Source organism: Terrapene carolina, unplaced genomic scaffold (assembly GCF_002925995.2).
Source record: "Terrapene carolina triunguis isolate 2854851 unplaced genomic scaffold, T_m_triunguis-2.0 Scaffold96, whole genome shotgun sequence".
In the NCBI taxonomy this organism is placed as follows: Eukaryota; Metazoa; Chordata; order Testudines; family Emydidae; genus Terrapene; species Terrapene triunguis.
Window position 1 is genome coordinate 61136244 of NW_020664447.1, and position 14325 is coordinate 61150568.

Sequence of the window (14325 nt, forward strand, 5' to 3'; positions counted from 1 at the left end):
CTTTTTTTTTTCGGGAAGGAATTTTTTCGGTGCGGGCTCTTTGGGAGAGGAAGGTTAGGCATGCATGCCTAGATGCGGAATAGTGCATTGATGTGGTTTATCACATCGCGGTAATCGGCCTCGGTAATCTCCTCGAATGTCTCATCCAGAACGTGTGCAATGCGCTTCCGCGGGTTTGTCGGGAGAGCCACCATGGTCCTTGTCCCAGCCAGGCTAACATGTCTGCGCCACTGTGCCGCGAGGGGCGGGGGGACCATTGCTGCACCCAGGCAAGCTGCATATGGGCCAGGGCGGAAGCCGCATTGCAGTAGAAGATCCTCCCTTGCTTCCCAGGTCACCCTCAGCAGCGAGATATCGTCCAGGACGAACTCCTGTGGAAAATGTTGGGACAGTGTTCAGTGTAGGTGCCCCCTGAAGCTGTTGGCTCTCCCCAAGGCACAGAAACCCAGAGGACAGTGCAGCCCTGAAATAATCAGTCCCCCTTACTCACCATTTTGAGGCTCCCATGGGATATGTGTGCTCTGTTTCGGATGGGAAAATTATGCTATTGTGTAGACCCTGTGTGTTTTCTACTCCTTAAGTGCGGGGGGAATCATTACTCTGTCTGGTATAAACAATGCTGCCTCTGTTAAATGTTGCATTTTGCCTATACAGCTGCATCAACCTTGAGACCTCAGCCGTCCCTTTTATCACCTGCTCAGAGACTGCAAAGACTCAGGAAGAGACCGCGAAAAAGCAAAGAAGACATGCTGCAAGAAGTGATGCGGCAATCTATTAAAGAGAATGAGAAAGCACAGAACTGGAGGGAGAGAGAAAGCAGGATCCGCCAGGAAAACGCAGCGCACCGGCGGCAAAGCACCGCGCACCGGCAGCAAAGCACTGATAGGCTCATAAGCATCCTGGAACGCCAAGCAGATGCTATCCAGGAGCTGGTAGCCATGCAGAAAGAGGAGCAGTACCGCAAACGCCACCCCCCCCACAGCCCTTGTCCCCAAACTCTTTCCGTTGTGCCCCACTGTCACCTCCAACCCACTTTCCCCAATTTCCGTGTTCTTCATGCCACCCGCTGCCTCCAACACCAGTATCTCCACCACCCAGCCCTGAAAACCACGACCCTTACCCTCTGCACTCAACCCCCATCACCCTTCAGTATAGCTGTCCTGAAGTGGAGCACTCACTGCACAGCACACCAGACAGGACATACGCCAATCTGTGATTGTACTGTTCCCCACTCCACCCCCTTGTTTCTTTTCAATAAATAATTTTTTTTTCTTTTCAATAAATGGATTCTTTGGCTTTGAAAACATTCTTTATTATTGCATAAAGTAAAAGACTCCTTAGCCCAGGAAATAAACAGGCACTGCAAGTCTGCTTGTCTGCTAAGCAGACACTGATTCCTAAAGATTGGAACTACTGCACTTCACTCCCGTGCAGGGCACCAGATATCACTGCTGGTTTTCAGCCTCAAATTGCTCCCTCAAGGCATCCCTAATCCTTGCAGCCCCGCGCTGGGCCCCTGTAATAGCCCTGCTCTCTGGCTGTGCAAATTCAGCCTCCAGGTGTTGAACCTCGGAGGTCCATGCCTGAGTGAAGCTTTCACCCTTCCCTTCACAAATATGGAGGGCACAGCACGTGGATATAACCGCGGGGATGCTGTTTTCGTCCAAGTCCAGCTTCCCATACAGAGATCGCCAGCGGCCCTTTAAACGGCCAAAGGCACACTCCACAGTCATTCGGCACCTGCTCAGCCTGTAGTTGAACCGTTCCTTGCTGCTGTCAAGGCTCCCTGTGTAGGGTTTCATGAGCCACGGCATTAACGGGTAATCGGGATCTCCAAGGATCACAATGGGCATTTCAACTTCCCCTACCGTGATCTTCCGCTCTGGGAAAAAAGTCCCGGCCTGCATCTTCCTGAACAGCCAAGTGTTCCGAAAGATGCGTGCGTCATGCACCTTTCCGGGCCAGCCTGTGTTAATGTCAATGAAACACCCACGGTGATCCACAAGCGCCTGGAGAACCATAGAGAAATACCCCTTCCGATTAACGTACTCGGGTCCTAGGTGGGGTGGTGCCAGAATAGGAATGTGCGTCCCATCTATCGCCCCTCCACAGTTAGGGAACCCCATTTGTGCAAAGCCATCCACTATTTCCTGCACGTTACCCAGAGTCACGGTTCTTCTGAGTAGGATGCGATTAATGGCCTTGCAAACTTGCATCAACACGATTCCAACGGTCGACTTTCCCACTCCAAACTGGTTTGCGACCGACCGTCTGGAGTTGCCAGCTTCCAGCTTGCAATAGGCACCCGCTTCTCCACTGGCAGGTCAGCAATCTCATGTCCTTGCGCCGCAGGGTGGGGGCAAGCTCCTCACACAGTCCCTGAAAGTGGCTTTTCTCATCCGAAAGTTCTGCAGCCACTGCTCGTCATCCCAGACTTCCATGACGATGTGATCCCACCACTCGGTGCTTGTTTCCCGAGCCCAAAAGCGGCGTTCCACAGTGCTGAGCATGTCCGTGAATGCCACAAGCAATTTCGTGTCGTACGTGTTACGCGGCTCGATAGCATCGTCGGACTCCTCACCCTCACTCTCACTGTCACTTTGGATCTTAAGGAATAGTTCGACAGCCAAACGTGACGTGCTGGCGAGGCTCGTCAGCATACGCCTCAGCAGTTCGGACTCCATTTCCCGCAGACAGATCACGCTGCACAGAAACCGTTGAAAGATGGCGCCAAAGGTGGACGGAAAGAAAGGGATTTCTGGGATGCGAAGCGATGCATCACAGGGCATTGGAATCCCCCGCACCCACGGAATCCCCCGCACCCACGCCCCCTTCCCACAACCCACGGCGCCAGAATGGGAAAAGGTGCTCTGTGGGATAACTGCCCATAATGCACCGCTCCCAATAGCGCTGCAATTGCCGCAAATGTGGCCACGACAGTGCGCTGGGCAGCTGTCAGTGTGGACAGACTGCAGCGCTTTCCCTACTCAGCTGCACGAAGTCAGGTTTAACTCACAGCGCTGTACATCTGCAAGTGTAGCCAAGGCCTTAGTTACAGTAAGGTCATCAGAACTCCATGATGTCTCTATCAATAGAGGTCAATTGTTTGTATATTATATTGCAAAAGTTCCCAGAATCTGCTTGTCATACTCTGTCCATTCAGAAACATACTGGTCCAGAGAGCTCACAATCTAAGATGACAAGCAACATACTAAGCCTGGTGAAGGTGCGACAACCAAAATATGTGTATTGGGCAGGGGAGAAGCAGTTCTCAGAAGTTTGTGGACTCTCACACTTCAACTGGTGTTGGTGTTGAATTTGTAACATACACATTCTTTGTCCAAGATTATTATTAGGTACTGGAGTTAAATAGATGTCAACCAAAGAAACAAACACAAATGTTTAAACAGTGACTAAAAATCCCTTCCCCTCTCTGTTGCTCAAGTTCCAATCTCTTAAATCTTGTGATGTCATAATTTCATTAATTCTCCAGTCTTTGGCTGTGTCTACATTGGGAAAATGCTTTGTTAGAAAATATGTTAATTAGTACGTTTTGGCTAATATGTCAAATGTGGCATAGTACCTACTGTAGACAGGGACAGTTGCGTTAAAAATTACTTTTTTTTAAACATGACTGTCTCTGTCTACACTAGTTGCCACTTCATGTTTGACATCATTTTAGCTAAAACATGTTAACACATTTTCTTACATGATGCTTTTTCCCAACATAGACAAAGCCTTAAATGTTCAGATGCTGTTTACACTCTAATGTGAAAAACAAGCAAGGAAAAAATACCCTTTTTGGACAGACTCCTTCCAAAGCTTCTTTATCAATCATAAAGAAGCAAAAGAAAGGGCACAAACCCAATTGTTTTCCTTTGCAAGTCACCTTTAAACTTAATGTTCTGGCCCAATCCCAACTTAGTTAATTACAGTCTGCTTCACTAAATTTCCCATGTAGTTTCAACTGGATACAGGTTTCTTCCCTTTTTGTCCTTTAACTATTATGTTATTGGAACAGTTGGTATTATCCATCCCAGCAGCAGATGCATTTCATTGGTGGAGGAGTGGTCCCTGTGCATAGTTTGAACATAAGTTTATAAAATGCTTTGGGATCTTTCAGGGTGAAAGGCACTGTAGGAGCAGTGGATGCTGATCTTTATTGTCTGTCTAATGTAGCAAGTGACTTTGAAGGAAATTGCTTGAGATATGAGTTACTGAGCTTATGCTCTAGTGTCCAAAGTAGCTGACATGTTTATACACATGATCCGTTTTCCAGTGTTTGGGGGAACAGTCCCTATTTAATTTTTTAACACTTCTGAAGCCTCTGTCTAGAGTGTATGTATCAAATATATATGAGAGTAAATATCTGAATGAATTATCCTGATTCCAGGCACTTGCCTGTTATTGTGGGTAGTTTCGGGGGCTGCTGATGTGGTCGGGGCTGCTTGCTTCATTTGTTTAATGATTGGTTTTCAGAGTGGATGCAGGACTGGATTATTGTCTCAGGATGAGGTCTGACACCAGTGCTGCATGGAGCTGCCTGCTTTTTCTCAGCCTGCTCACTTGTTACTTTTCCAAGGAGAATTCTAACCAGGCAGCTTTAACAGAATATTATCTAGTGCAGTTCAGTTACCAGGACACAGCTGTGTTAATTGCACTGGCTCTGCTTTTTGGAGACTTTTGAGGTGGTTAGTTGTTGCTATCCCAGGCATGAGTGGGTTGTGGTCTTGACCGGTCCTGAGGAGTTTTCATAGAGCCAGATGTATGGCACAATTAATACTCATTGACCCTTTCTGTGCTCTAAGCCCCCAGCCATTCCTAATGGCGTGATGTGCTTTTCCTTGAAGCTGCTGTCCTCTGAGTGTGGCTCATTCTTCCTGATGTACAGGTTGGTAGCATGTGCAGCATTTGCTCCTCTTACCCAGCATTTTGAGGGCTCCTTTGTAGTAGCTGATAATGCTTGTGCCAGACCACTACACTTCCACCTCCCCTGCAGTAATTACATTGGAGAAAGAGCTGCATCTGTACATCAGACACCACACAGCACTGAAATAATGTAAGTGAAACGCAGCCACAATAGAGCAATAAAGCTGCCTCAGCCTCCTAAACACATCAGTAAAGAGGACCCATCCAACAAAGAGGCCTTCATGCTGGGCGATCTATGTTCTATGGGAAATGCTGTTTATGCCACTGTAGACTGAGCACAAGAATAATTGGAGCACTTGTTGAATTCCCCATAATTATAGTACTATCAATTAAACTTAACATAAAACTGCTATTAAATGTAGGAGTAACTCCCAAAGAGTCTTCAAGTGACTTTGGTAGTTTTTTGATGTGGAATATGTAACATTTTGATGGTCACTCAGAGGAGATGTTGAAGTAACTCTGTGCTGCTTCTCTAGGGGATGATGAGCAGAGTGATTGGTTCTATGAGGGAGAATGTGTCCCAGGATTCACCGTCCCCAACCTACTGCCCAAGTGGGGAACAGATCACCGTTCTGAAGTGGAGCGAATGGACTCTGGCCTGGAAAAACTCTCCGACTCTACGTTCCTTTTGCCCTCCCGGCCTGCTCAGAGGGGTGAGCTCCACAGGGAATGGGATGGGTTCAGAAGTGTGTTTGTGAACCTTTAAATGGCAGAGAGAGCAGATTTCATTCACAGAGATGCTGAACTTAAGCTGATATTAAAGTTGACCTGTTTATAGATTTTTAAAATATGCTTGCTTTGGATTATTTTGTTGTGCCCTATCTTTAGACTGGTGTGATGTGGACACTCTGCATGTACCTCTACAGTAAATGGAATTTTGATATTGTGTTTGCTGTTATCTGTAAAGCAAACAGAAGTCTAGATTAAAGATGGCTGCACCAGCCAAAAGAGAACACTGTGAAATGGTGCGTGATCCTTTATTTCAGCTGCCTAAATTCTTCAGTCTCCCTTTTATAACGTATAGATTTTTATCTGTAGCTCTTGGGTAAGTCTTCTCATGGAGAAACTGAGGCACAGAGGTTCTGACTTGTCCAAGGTCACACAAAGCAGAGTATAAAATCCAGTTCTCATGACTCTGAATTCCATACTCTTCTACGCACTGGAGCACAATGCCTCTCATCACCGTATTGCCAGGAGCAACCTTCTGCCTTCAGTGTTCAGCCTTTTCCTTTTTTTGGTTTTCAGGGTTTCATGCTCGTCTGAACCGCCTTCCAGGAGCTGCTGCCCGCTGTCTCAGAAAGGGACGTAGGAGACTTGTTGGCAAGGTATTGCCTCTTCCAAGAGGGTAATTCTGTGTCTGCTCTTCTGGTCAGTTTGGAGCTGCTGCTCTAAGGCAGAAAGTGGATTATTTTGTACAGAAGGACCCTGTGTGGTGGTCTGTCACATACTACTTGCTTTGAAAAATAACTATCTGGTTTTCAGCCGGCTGTTAAGCCTCCATAGACAAGCAGCCAAAGAAGGTGGGAAGATGGAGGGTGAATACAGAGGGAGCTATATGGCAGGAAGCTTGGCCGAGCATAAGGGGAAATGACAGCATTGATGTATCTGGGAGAGCTGTGCAGATTCAAACCCTGGGAGGCAAAGACTGAGCTTAAACTTGATGTTGAAGGTGAAGAGAAGCCAGAGTTTTGAACAGAGAAGCAACACGGTCTGATTGGCACCAGAGAATGATGATTTTAGCTGCATCATTTTGGATGGCTGAAAGGACAGGAGGTCAGAGAGAAGGTTCCACTAATGAATGCAAGAAATGACCAAAACCCTTGGCCAGGATTACAGCAGTTGGCATAGAGAGAAAAGAACATATCTTATATCTGTTACAAAAGGAGAGACAGGATTTACCACAAGCCTGCATGTGGTGGGAAAGAGGAAAGCCACGTCAATGTTGGGATGATGGGGCGGAGAGCAGAGTTATCAACCGTGATGGAGTAAGGAGGCTTTTGGGGATAAAGTAAGGTGAGGGATTGGGTGTTTATTGGTGGGACTTACTCTGCGTTCTTGGAGACTCTGGTTTATATTCACTGGTGAAAGTCCAGTTTCCCTGCCAGCCTCCTGCCTAAGGATTGGGGGGAAAGGGTAAGACCTCTCAGCTGCAGAGAGGAAGCCCTCCCACTTTGTGAGGACAGCGTCTCCAATGATTCAGAGTTTGGGGTGTGTGTGTGTCAGGGGTGTAGTTCCTCTCCCTTCTCTATTAGTCACACTCAACAGCTCCTGTTCTTTCCTTCTTCAGCCCATTCACCTTTAGTTGTAGCCAGCATTTAAAATAAGAGTCCTCAGCTGATGTGAAATCTGCTTTGAGCGGGGCTCTTCAGGCCACCTGAAAGGGCCTGTGCCTGTTGGAGGCTCCTCTAACGATCCCAAATGAGAAGGATAATATTTACTTGTTTAATTCATCTTCATCACCTTAAAGGGATCTTTGTCATTTCCAGCGGAGGTCACTGCTCCCCCCCCCTTCTAAATTGTAATCATAAATAATGAGTTTCATTCAGCGCTCCCCGCCAGCGAGCTGCTAATTACCCAAAGTACGGCTTGTAATTTACACAGTAATAAACCGTAAATTTAAACATTACGGCACTTTAAGTTAATAATTTTCCTGCTGTAACAAATAGCCCATCTTTGTTCACCCCTGCTGCCGCCGCTGCCTCCCCTAAACCTCATGTTCATTTGTGCCCAGGCAGTTTGGCATAAGCTCTGGAGAGTGGCCTGTGAAGCCTTCTCCCCTCATATCTGGAGCCTGACATACACCTCTTTCCCCACCCCTCCCCCCACAGTGAATTTTTTATGGCCAATTGCTATGTGAAGATGAACAGCCTGATATTTAGAGTCTCCTGCGTGAATGTGTACAGGCAACAAACATGCGCTTTGGTGAGAACCAAGCTCCCAAAGCAGTTCCTCCCTCCTGGAATGTGTTTTTACTCAACTGCTGCAGGGGTTTTTACTGAATCTACTGCTTTTGGACAGTCCAAGCTCCCACGCGGAGCCCTTCAGTTCCCTTCTCTGTGCTGGTGAAATTCCCCTTCCCCATCGTCGTCCCCCCCTCCCCCCCTTTTTGTGTGTGTATGCAGTGCATGTTGTAAAGGAGGGAGAAGGAGGAAGGTTCAGTTTCATGAGAAAGAGGATCTGACGGTTCCACTTAGTAGAAACCGTAGGAACTCCTTGCTACCTGAGCTGAGTCTCTTGCCCACCTCACCCAGCAGCCTGGAGTAACTGCTTATAGGAGCCTTGAGTCCCTGAGGGGATTCACAGTCCTCACTGCCAGGCTGAGAGAGGTTACTCTGGGAAAACAGGACCTTGAATATATGTGTGGTGTCTGTGCTGTCTGCTTCTTGGAGAAGGAGGGGGGAATGTCTCAGATGAAGCTTTTGCCTATTATTATGTTTCAGGAGACCAGCTTGAGCACTCTGGGCAGTGAGAGGATGGGTCACATCGTTAATGATCCACGTCAAAAAGAGTAAGGACCTATCTGCTACTGATTATGGTCTAGCACTTTGAGTAGGTGAAGGGGAGGGTAAACTGTGCAATACATTGAGACTGCCCCTTTCCATCTGCTCACTGGAACTGGACGGAGTGAGAACAAAATAACCTATGAGATGGGAGATAGTTGGGTCCAAAACTGACTTGTTCCTCCCTTCTGTACTATTTGCATTTGCTCATATCCCCCCATTATGGGTCTACCCCAATGTATGGCTACGGCATGCTATCCCTTTAATTACATTGAATCTTCCTCCTTCTCCCTCCTTTACCACATGCACTTCTCAAATCCATTGGTCCCCAGCACAGCCTTAGAGGACCCTCTGTCCCCGAATCTCATTATTGAATAGCACTGTGTATGGAGGAGCACCATGGGAACAGAGCTGGGCAGCGGAAGTGATGCTGACAGGACAGCAGCCAGTTTGCCTTCTCCATAGATGCAATGTTCTATGCAATGCAATATCCCTCCTAGCTCCTCCTCCTAATCATAACCAGTACCATGGGTGATCAGGGTGGGTTTCCCTGGAACTGCCACTGTGGTGGTTTGACAGTTAGGGGGGCTTTTTCTGATCATGCTTCAGTGAATCCTGTCTTCACCGGCTATCGGCATCCAGATTCACGTCCTGGCTCCCTGTGTCTAAAACTTGTCATTTTTAGTATGAGTCCTGTCAATGTTTAATCTCTCTCCCTTTTTTCTCCATCTCTGTTTTTTTCTCCCCTTCTCTCTATTCCCCCTCACTCTCCCACCCCCCCTTGCTCCTTCCTTTCTCTGTCTCCCATTCCATCTTTCCTCCCTCCAGTTTCTGGTTACCATCGACGGGGAAGAGAGACCGCAACCAGGTAAGATGGCTCTGCTCTGCCTTTTTTTATTTTCTCACTTGGTTTCCTTCTTTCTAGAAAGAACAAAGTGCTGGCTTCCGATTTCCACCACATTGTGGCCTGTGCACATGAGGTAAGGCAGCCCCAGCCCTTCATCTCACTTTAACTGACATCTTCTGGGCTTCTAGTACATCCCGCATGCCAGGGATTGTATGGGCTGTTGGTACCAAGTAGCTCCCTAGGATCTCAGTCTTCTGAAATCTCCCTCTGTCCATCTGGTTGTTTAACTTCCTCCGTGACAATGAGCTGGAGGGAGGGTCTTCTTGGCTGTAGGAACTCTGGCCTTACAGAATTCTCTGCAAACTCCATGAATGGGACTCTTTCTCCTTTTAAACCCTTCACATCCATCCATTTTGGGTCATGCTTTTTCCTGGTGATCCTGCAGGGGAAGAAAAGCTGTTGGCCTGATTGTAGTTAAATAGCAACCAGACCAGGGAAGTACTGGAAAATGATGGGGAGGGAGAATAGCCACCCCCTCTGCTTTCCATCACCCCTACGTAAGTGCACACTGTCAAGTCTTCTCCAATAAGTGTATTATCTAGATCAGATTCAGTGACAATTGGCTCATCTAGCCAAAGCAGAAGAGCCCAATCTCTGTGACTCTGCGAAGGCAATGGGCCTCTTCCTCGGGCGCACCAGTACTGTCTGGTTCCTCACAGCAATAGTGCCTCCTTCTGTTCAGTGGTCAGATGCTTATTTTGTTTCACAGACACTGATGTTGAATGCACCTTGTTTTTGAAATTGGGTTTCAGTTTTACTGTCTCAGGTGGCTCTGAGTGAGCACTTCATGTCTCCGGGGTGATAGAACTACTCTTGAGGCCATAGAGTCCCCTGCCTGTTAGAACAGCTCTCTAACTTTCAAACTATGTAATGCTCTGAGTGTCAGAGTGAAGACTAACTGTGTAGACCTTGAGAGAGCCACAGGAAATGCTCTTCTTATGATGAACTTAAATAGCTACAAGGGGTCACTGGAGGTTCCTCCCCACAATACCGTTGTAATGTTTGTCTGACAATAGAATAATGGTCCTTTTAAAGGAGAAGCTGTCTGATAATTGACGTTTCAGAGATTATAGCATCTCTTCAGCCTGTATCAAGCCCTTTGTTTATAAAAGGTGGCACTGAGCTCTGGATTCCTGAGTGGTGTTTATAACCAGGGTCCTTTCATAGCTGAAGGATTATTAATTTATAATTTCTTAAAAGCACGAGCGCCCAGCTCTTTGAAAAATGTCCCTATGGGTGCTCCACTTGAGATGCACATGCGCTGCACGTGCCTTTGATTGGAGATTTTTGACAGCAATGCCTGTTTGATCCACACATGCACTCTAGCTATCCTCAAGCCCTGTACTGAGGGTATATAGGTCTGTGACGGATGAACCACCCCCAGTTCCTATAGCAGAAATATGCATTGCTGCTACATGGGCTTCAGTTCACATCTTCTCAAGACACCATGCTTTAATGCATACCTCAAAGAAAGATGCTGCCTTTGGTTCTGCAATTCTGCAAACAGTTCTAGACTGGGTTCCAAAGCTCTCCTTTCCTTCAGAGGGTACTGCTCGGGAGATACTCAAGTGGAGCCACCATAAGGACACAACTCGAAGAAGAGCAAGAAGAGGTTACTTGCCTTGTAAAGTAACTGGAGTTGTTGAAGATGTGTCCCCCTCTTGGTGCTCCACTACCCACCCTTCTTCCTCTTTGCTTTGGCATCTTTGTCTCTGTGAGACTTTGCAGTAGAGAAGGAACTGATGGCAGTTTGTTCGTCACAGACCTGTATGCCCTTGATATGAGCCATTACGATAATTAGGGCACATGCCCGGACCAAACAGGCACTGCTGCCAAAAATCTCCTATTGAAGGCACATTCACATCTTCCGTGGACACCCATAGGGGGACACATTTCAAAGAACTCCAGTTACTGTACAAGGTATGTGATCTCTCTTTATTTTAGGATAGAGTACCAGAGATGTATCTAGCATTTTATAACACACACAAAAATGGATTCCCTGCCCTGAAGAGCTTCTAGTCTAAGTTGAGAACAAACAGGAGGAGAGGAGGATGATGCTGCATGTGGTCACTTGGGAGGTTAATGCAGGCATCCAGAGGGTAGCTAGCAGGATGAATTCTGCAGTCTGTTTCCAAATTGAGTAAATGTTGCTCCATGTCATCATGTGGTTGATTAGTGACTGTTCAATTCCCACCCCTCTCTTAAAAAGAATAAAAAGATTTCCAGGGTTGTGTCCTTCAAGATAAGCTGCCCTTAATAGGGTTGATGGCTCCTAGGCTCTTCCAGTGTCTGCAGTGTGACAGATCTTCGACTGGTCTAAAAACCAGAAGGAGGGGGAAGAACATTCCTGTTTCTCTGAAATTGGCTTAAAAAGGGTCCCTGATGTGAGAGACCTTGCTAACTGGGGGAGGGGGTCTCTCATTCAGCTAGTCCCTTTGCTGTGGAAGCAATGGGGGGTTCTCTTTGAATTGAGCCTTGAAATTGAGCTTTCGGGAGCATGGTTAGTCTTCTGGTAATGAATCTGCTCCATTAATCCAAGTGTCCAACATGAGGAGGAGTTTTACTTGCATCTTTACTTGTATTTATGGAAGTAACTTCTATCCTTAGACCCAAGGGCATGGGCAGAAAGCTCTCCCTGGGGGAGGTGGACACTCATCATGGAGTGCAGCAGTCCCATACAGGGCTCTCTGAATATGCTCTTGTTTACCCTGATGCTTGTGTGCTGAGCAATAGGAGCAACTCCTCTGCAGGGTTGTTGCCTTGAAAGAGGGTAGTGGAAGGGACAGAATCAGATATCACTTGCCCCCATTATTTGATGTTGTGTTGGAGAGGCTCTGAATACTGCTTGAGCCGATGTGGAGAGTGGATTTGAGCTGCTGCATCTGGAAATTGTTCCTTTAAACACTGCTTAAATAATCTCTCTTGGACTTTCCAGTTCAATCCGTTATCTCCTTTGTACTCTCTGGATGTTCTTGCTGATGCCTCCCACAGAAGATGCTCACCAGCACACTGCACTGCCAGGTAATCCCCCTGCTTTGCTCCTATTATGAGGATTGTCTCATTTCCCTTCCTTTGGCACATGTCTGGTTCCTTCAGTACTAGCAAGCCTGTGGGTTAATGCTCTTGGAAACCTGGGTTTCAATCCTGATAAAGTGTACACATGCAGTGAGTTTGGTCTCCACTCAGTTGCCAGTGAGCATGCAGAGTAGTGAGCAATCAGGTCCTGGGGACAGAACAGTGGTTTGGGTTTGAAATACAGACTGGACCTCTGTCACACAGTGCCCAGTAGTACCAAGCTGGTGGGTTGCTGTAGATCATGTGAAGATATAGATGGCCATATCGTTGCCTATTATTAGAATTGGAAACCAAACTGCAAAGAAGGTGGTGGTAGGCTAATGTGCGTTACTGAGGAACCCTAAGATCCCTGGGTGTCCTGAACCGATAGCAGACTTGGCAGTAGATAAACGGAGATGACTTTGTTACTGATGATCTCTCTGTGCTGTGGCGTTATGGTGAGAAACTTGGGTCAGGAATGACCAAGAGTGCTGGCATTATTTGGTTCGAGGGGGAAAGGTCATGTGCTGTACAAGTGCCTTCTGCTGGCCACTATTAAATCTGATTGAAAAGCTTGCCTCACAGCGGTCACTCCAGCATTCTCAGCAATTGTTGCTGTCAAAGTGTAATGCACCTTTGCACCCTTCTTACTGTGTGTGGATGAAGCCTGGCCAGGGAAGGAACTCTACTTATGTTCTTAAAGACAGATTTATTCTGAAGGCGCTCTCCATACTTAAAGCTTCAGTTTCCTTTCACTTGTTAATTAGTAAATAGGGCATGGAAAATATACTAGGGTTGTTTGTCTAAATGAAGGCTTGGCATCTTCCCAGCTCAGCCTCTCCTCCCACTGACTTCTGCAGGGAATTCGTGATGTCGCACCATGATGTCATGCATGCAGGTCTGTGACTTCTGCATAGGACACAGCAGCTGTAGGAGCAGTGGCAGGATGAAAGTAAAAAGAATCCATGAGAATACCAACCAGCAAACCTGCTCCTCTCAATGATTCTTGCCTTCACATTTGCCTTGCACCCCTGTAAACTCCACCATGAAGCTTGGAGCTGCATCTCTACATAATGCAGTGAGCAGGTCCTTCTGGTGCACTGAGCATATGCCCAATGCTACAAGTGGAACCAGCCATTCCCTGTTCTCTCTATAAAAAACAAACCTGTCTCCTGCTAATAAATCCAATCAGGAAAAAGCTGGTGGCACCTAGCTTGGCCTGTGAAAGCCCTACCCTGCTCCCAAAGCTACTGGTTATGGCCGGGTTGAACAAGGGTTTTCTGAAGCAAATGTGATCATTGGGGTTTCTCATTTCTGCTACATGAATAATTTAGTAACCAGTGGATGGGTGTGCATGTATCCTAAGACCTGTCCTTCAGAAACTACTGCCCTATTTCAAAGAATAAATCTCATGTGCTGGCCCTTTAATCTTTAAACTTTAACCCTGCTAATTGCCTCCCGTCTCAATTTCTTGTGCAGCTTGAAGCAGATGTTGCATTCTTTACCCCCTCTCCTAATCTGTGGTGGTGTGTTGCCATGTGCTGTTAAACAAGTGGTTTCTCCACTCTAGAGGTGGCTGCATTTCAGGGGCCTGCAATGAGGATGAAGTGGTTCCAGTATATAGTGTGAAAAGTGCTTAAAAATTCTTTGGGACGAAAGATGATTAGAAATGAAAATGCATGCGCAGTCCCATGTACCTAGGTAAGACTGAAATCTTTAATGGAAGGTGCTTTGCTTTACCTAAAGGTGTTGCCAAAAGTATAAAAATGCTAGCACACTTTCACAAACTCCATTATAGAAATGTCCCCACAACACACAGTTGCTCTTTAAAGGCAAGTTCTCCTTTAACCCCTTACAGAGCCACTAAAAAGGTTCATAAACAGCCTTCGTAAATCCTGGCACCAGGGTCAGACAGTCCTGTGAATCTACTCATCC

General features: G+C 46.8%; 1 protein-coding gene across 7 annotated transcripts in view; it reads left to right on the plus strand.

Annotated features, from left to right (window-relative positions):
* Window positions 1–14325, plus strand: part of GPATCH2L (G-patch domain containing 2 like) — a 50571-nt gene that overhangs the window by 7941 nt on the left and 28305 nt on the right. For 6 of the 7 annotated variants that reach the window (XR_003899810.1, XM_024192796.1, XM_024192797.1 and 3 more), the window contains exons 4-8: window positions 5406–5582; window positions 6175–6254; window positions 8370–8437; window positions 9355–9409; window positions 12272–12357. Coding sequence is in view for 6 of the 7 variants with exons in the window: in XM_024192796.1 (XP_024048564.1) it covers window positions 5406–5582; window positions 6175–6254; window positions 8370–8437; window positions 9355–9409; window positions 12272–12357 (466 nt within the window). In the remaining variant the exon portion in view is untranslated. The remainder of the gene's footprint in view (window positions 1–5405; window positions 5583–6174; window positions 6255–8369; window positions 8438–9354; window positions 9410–12271; window positions 12358–14325) is intronic. The other variant, XM_024192801.1, reaches the window with a different exon arrangement.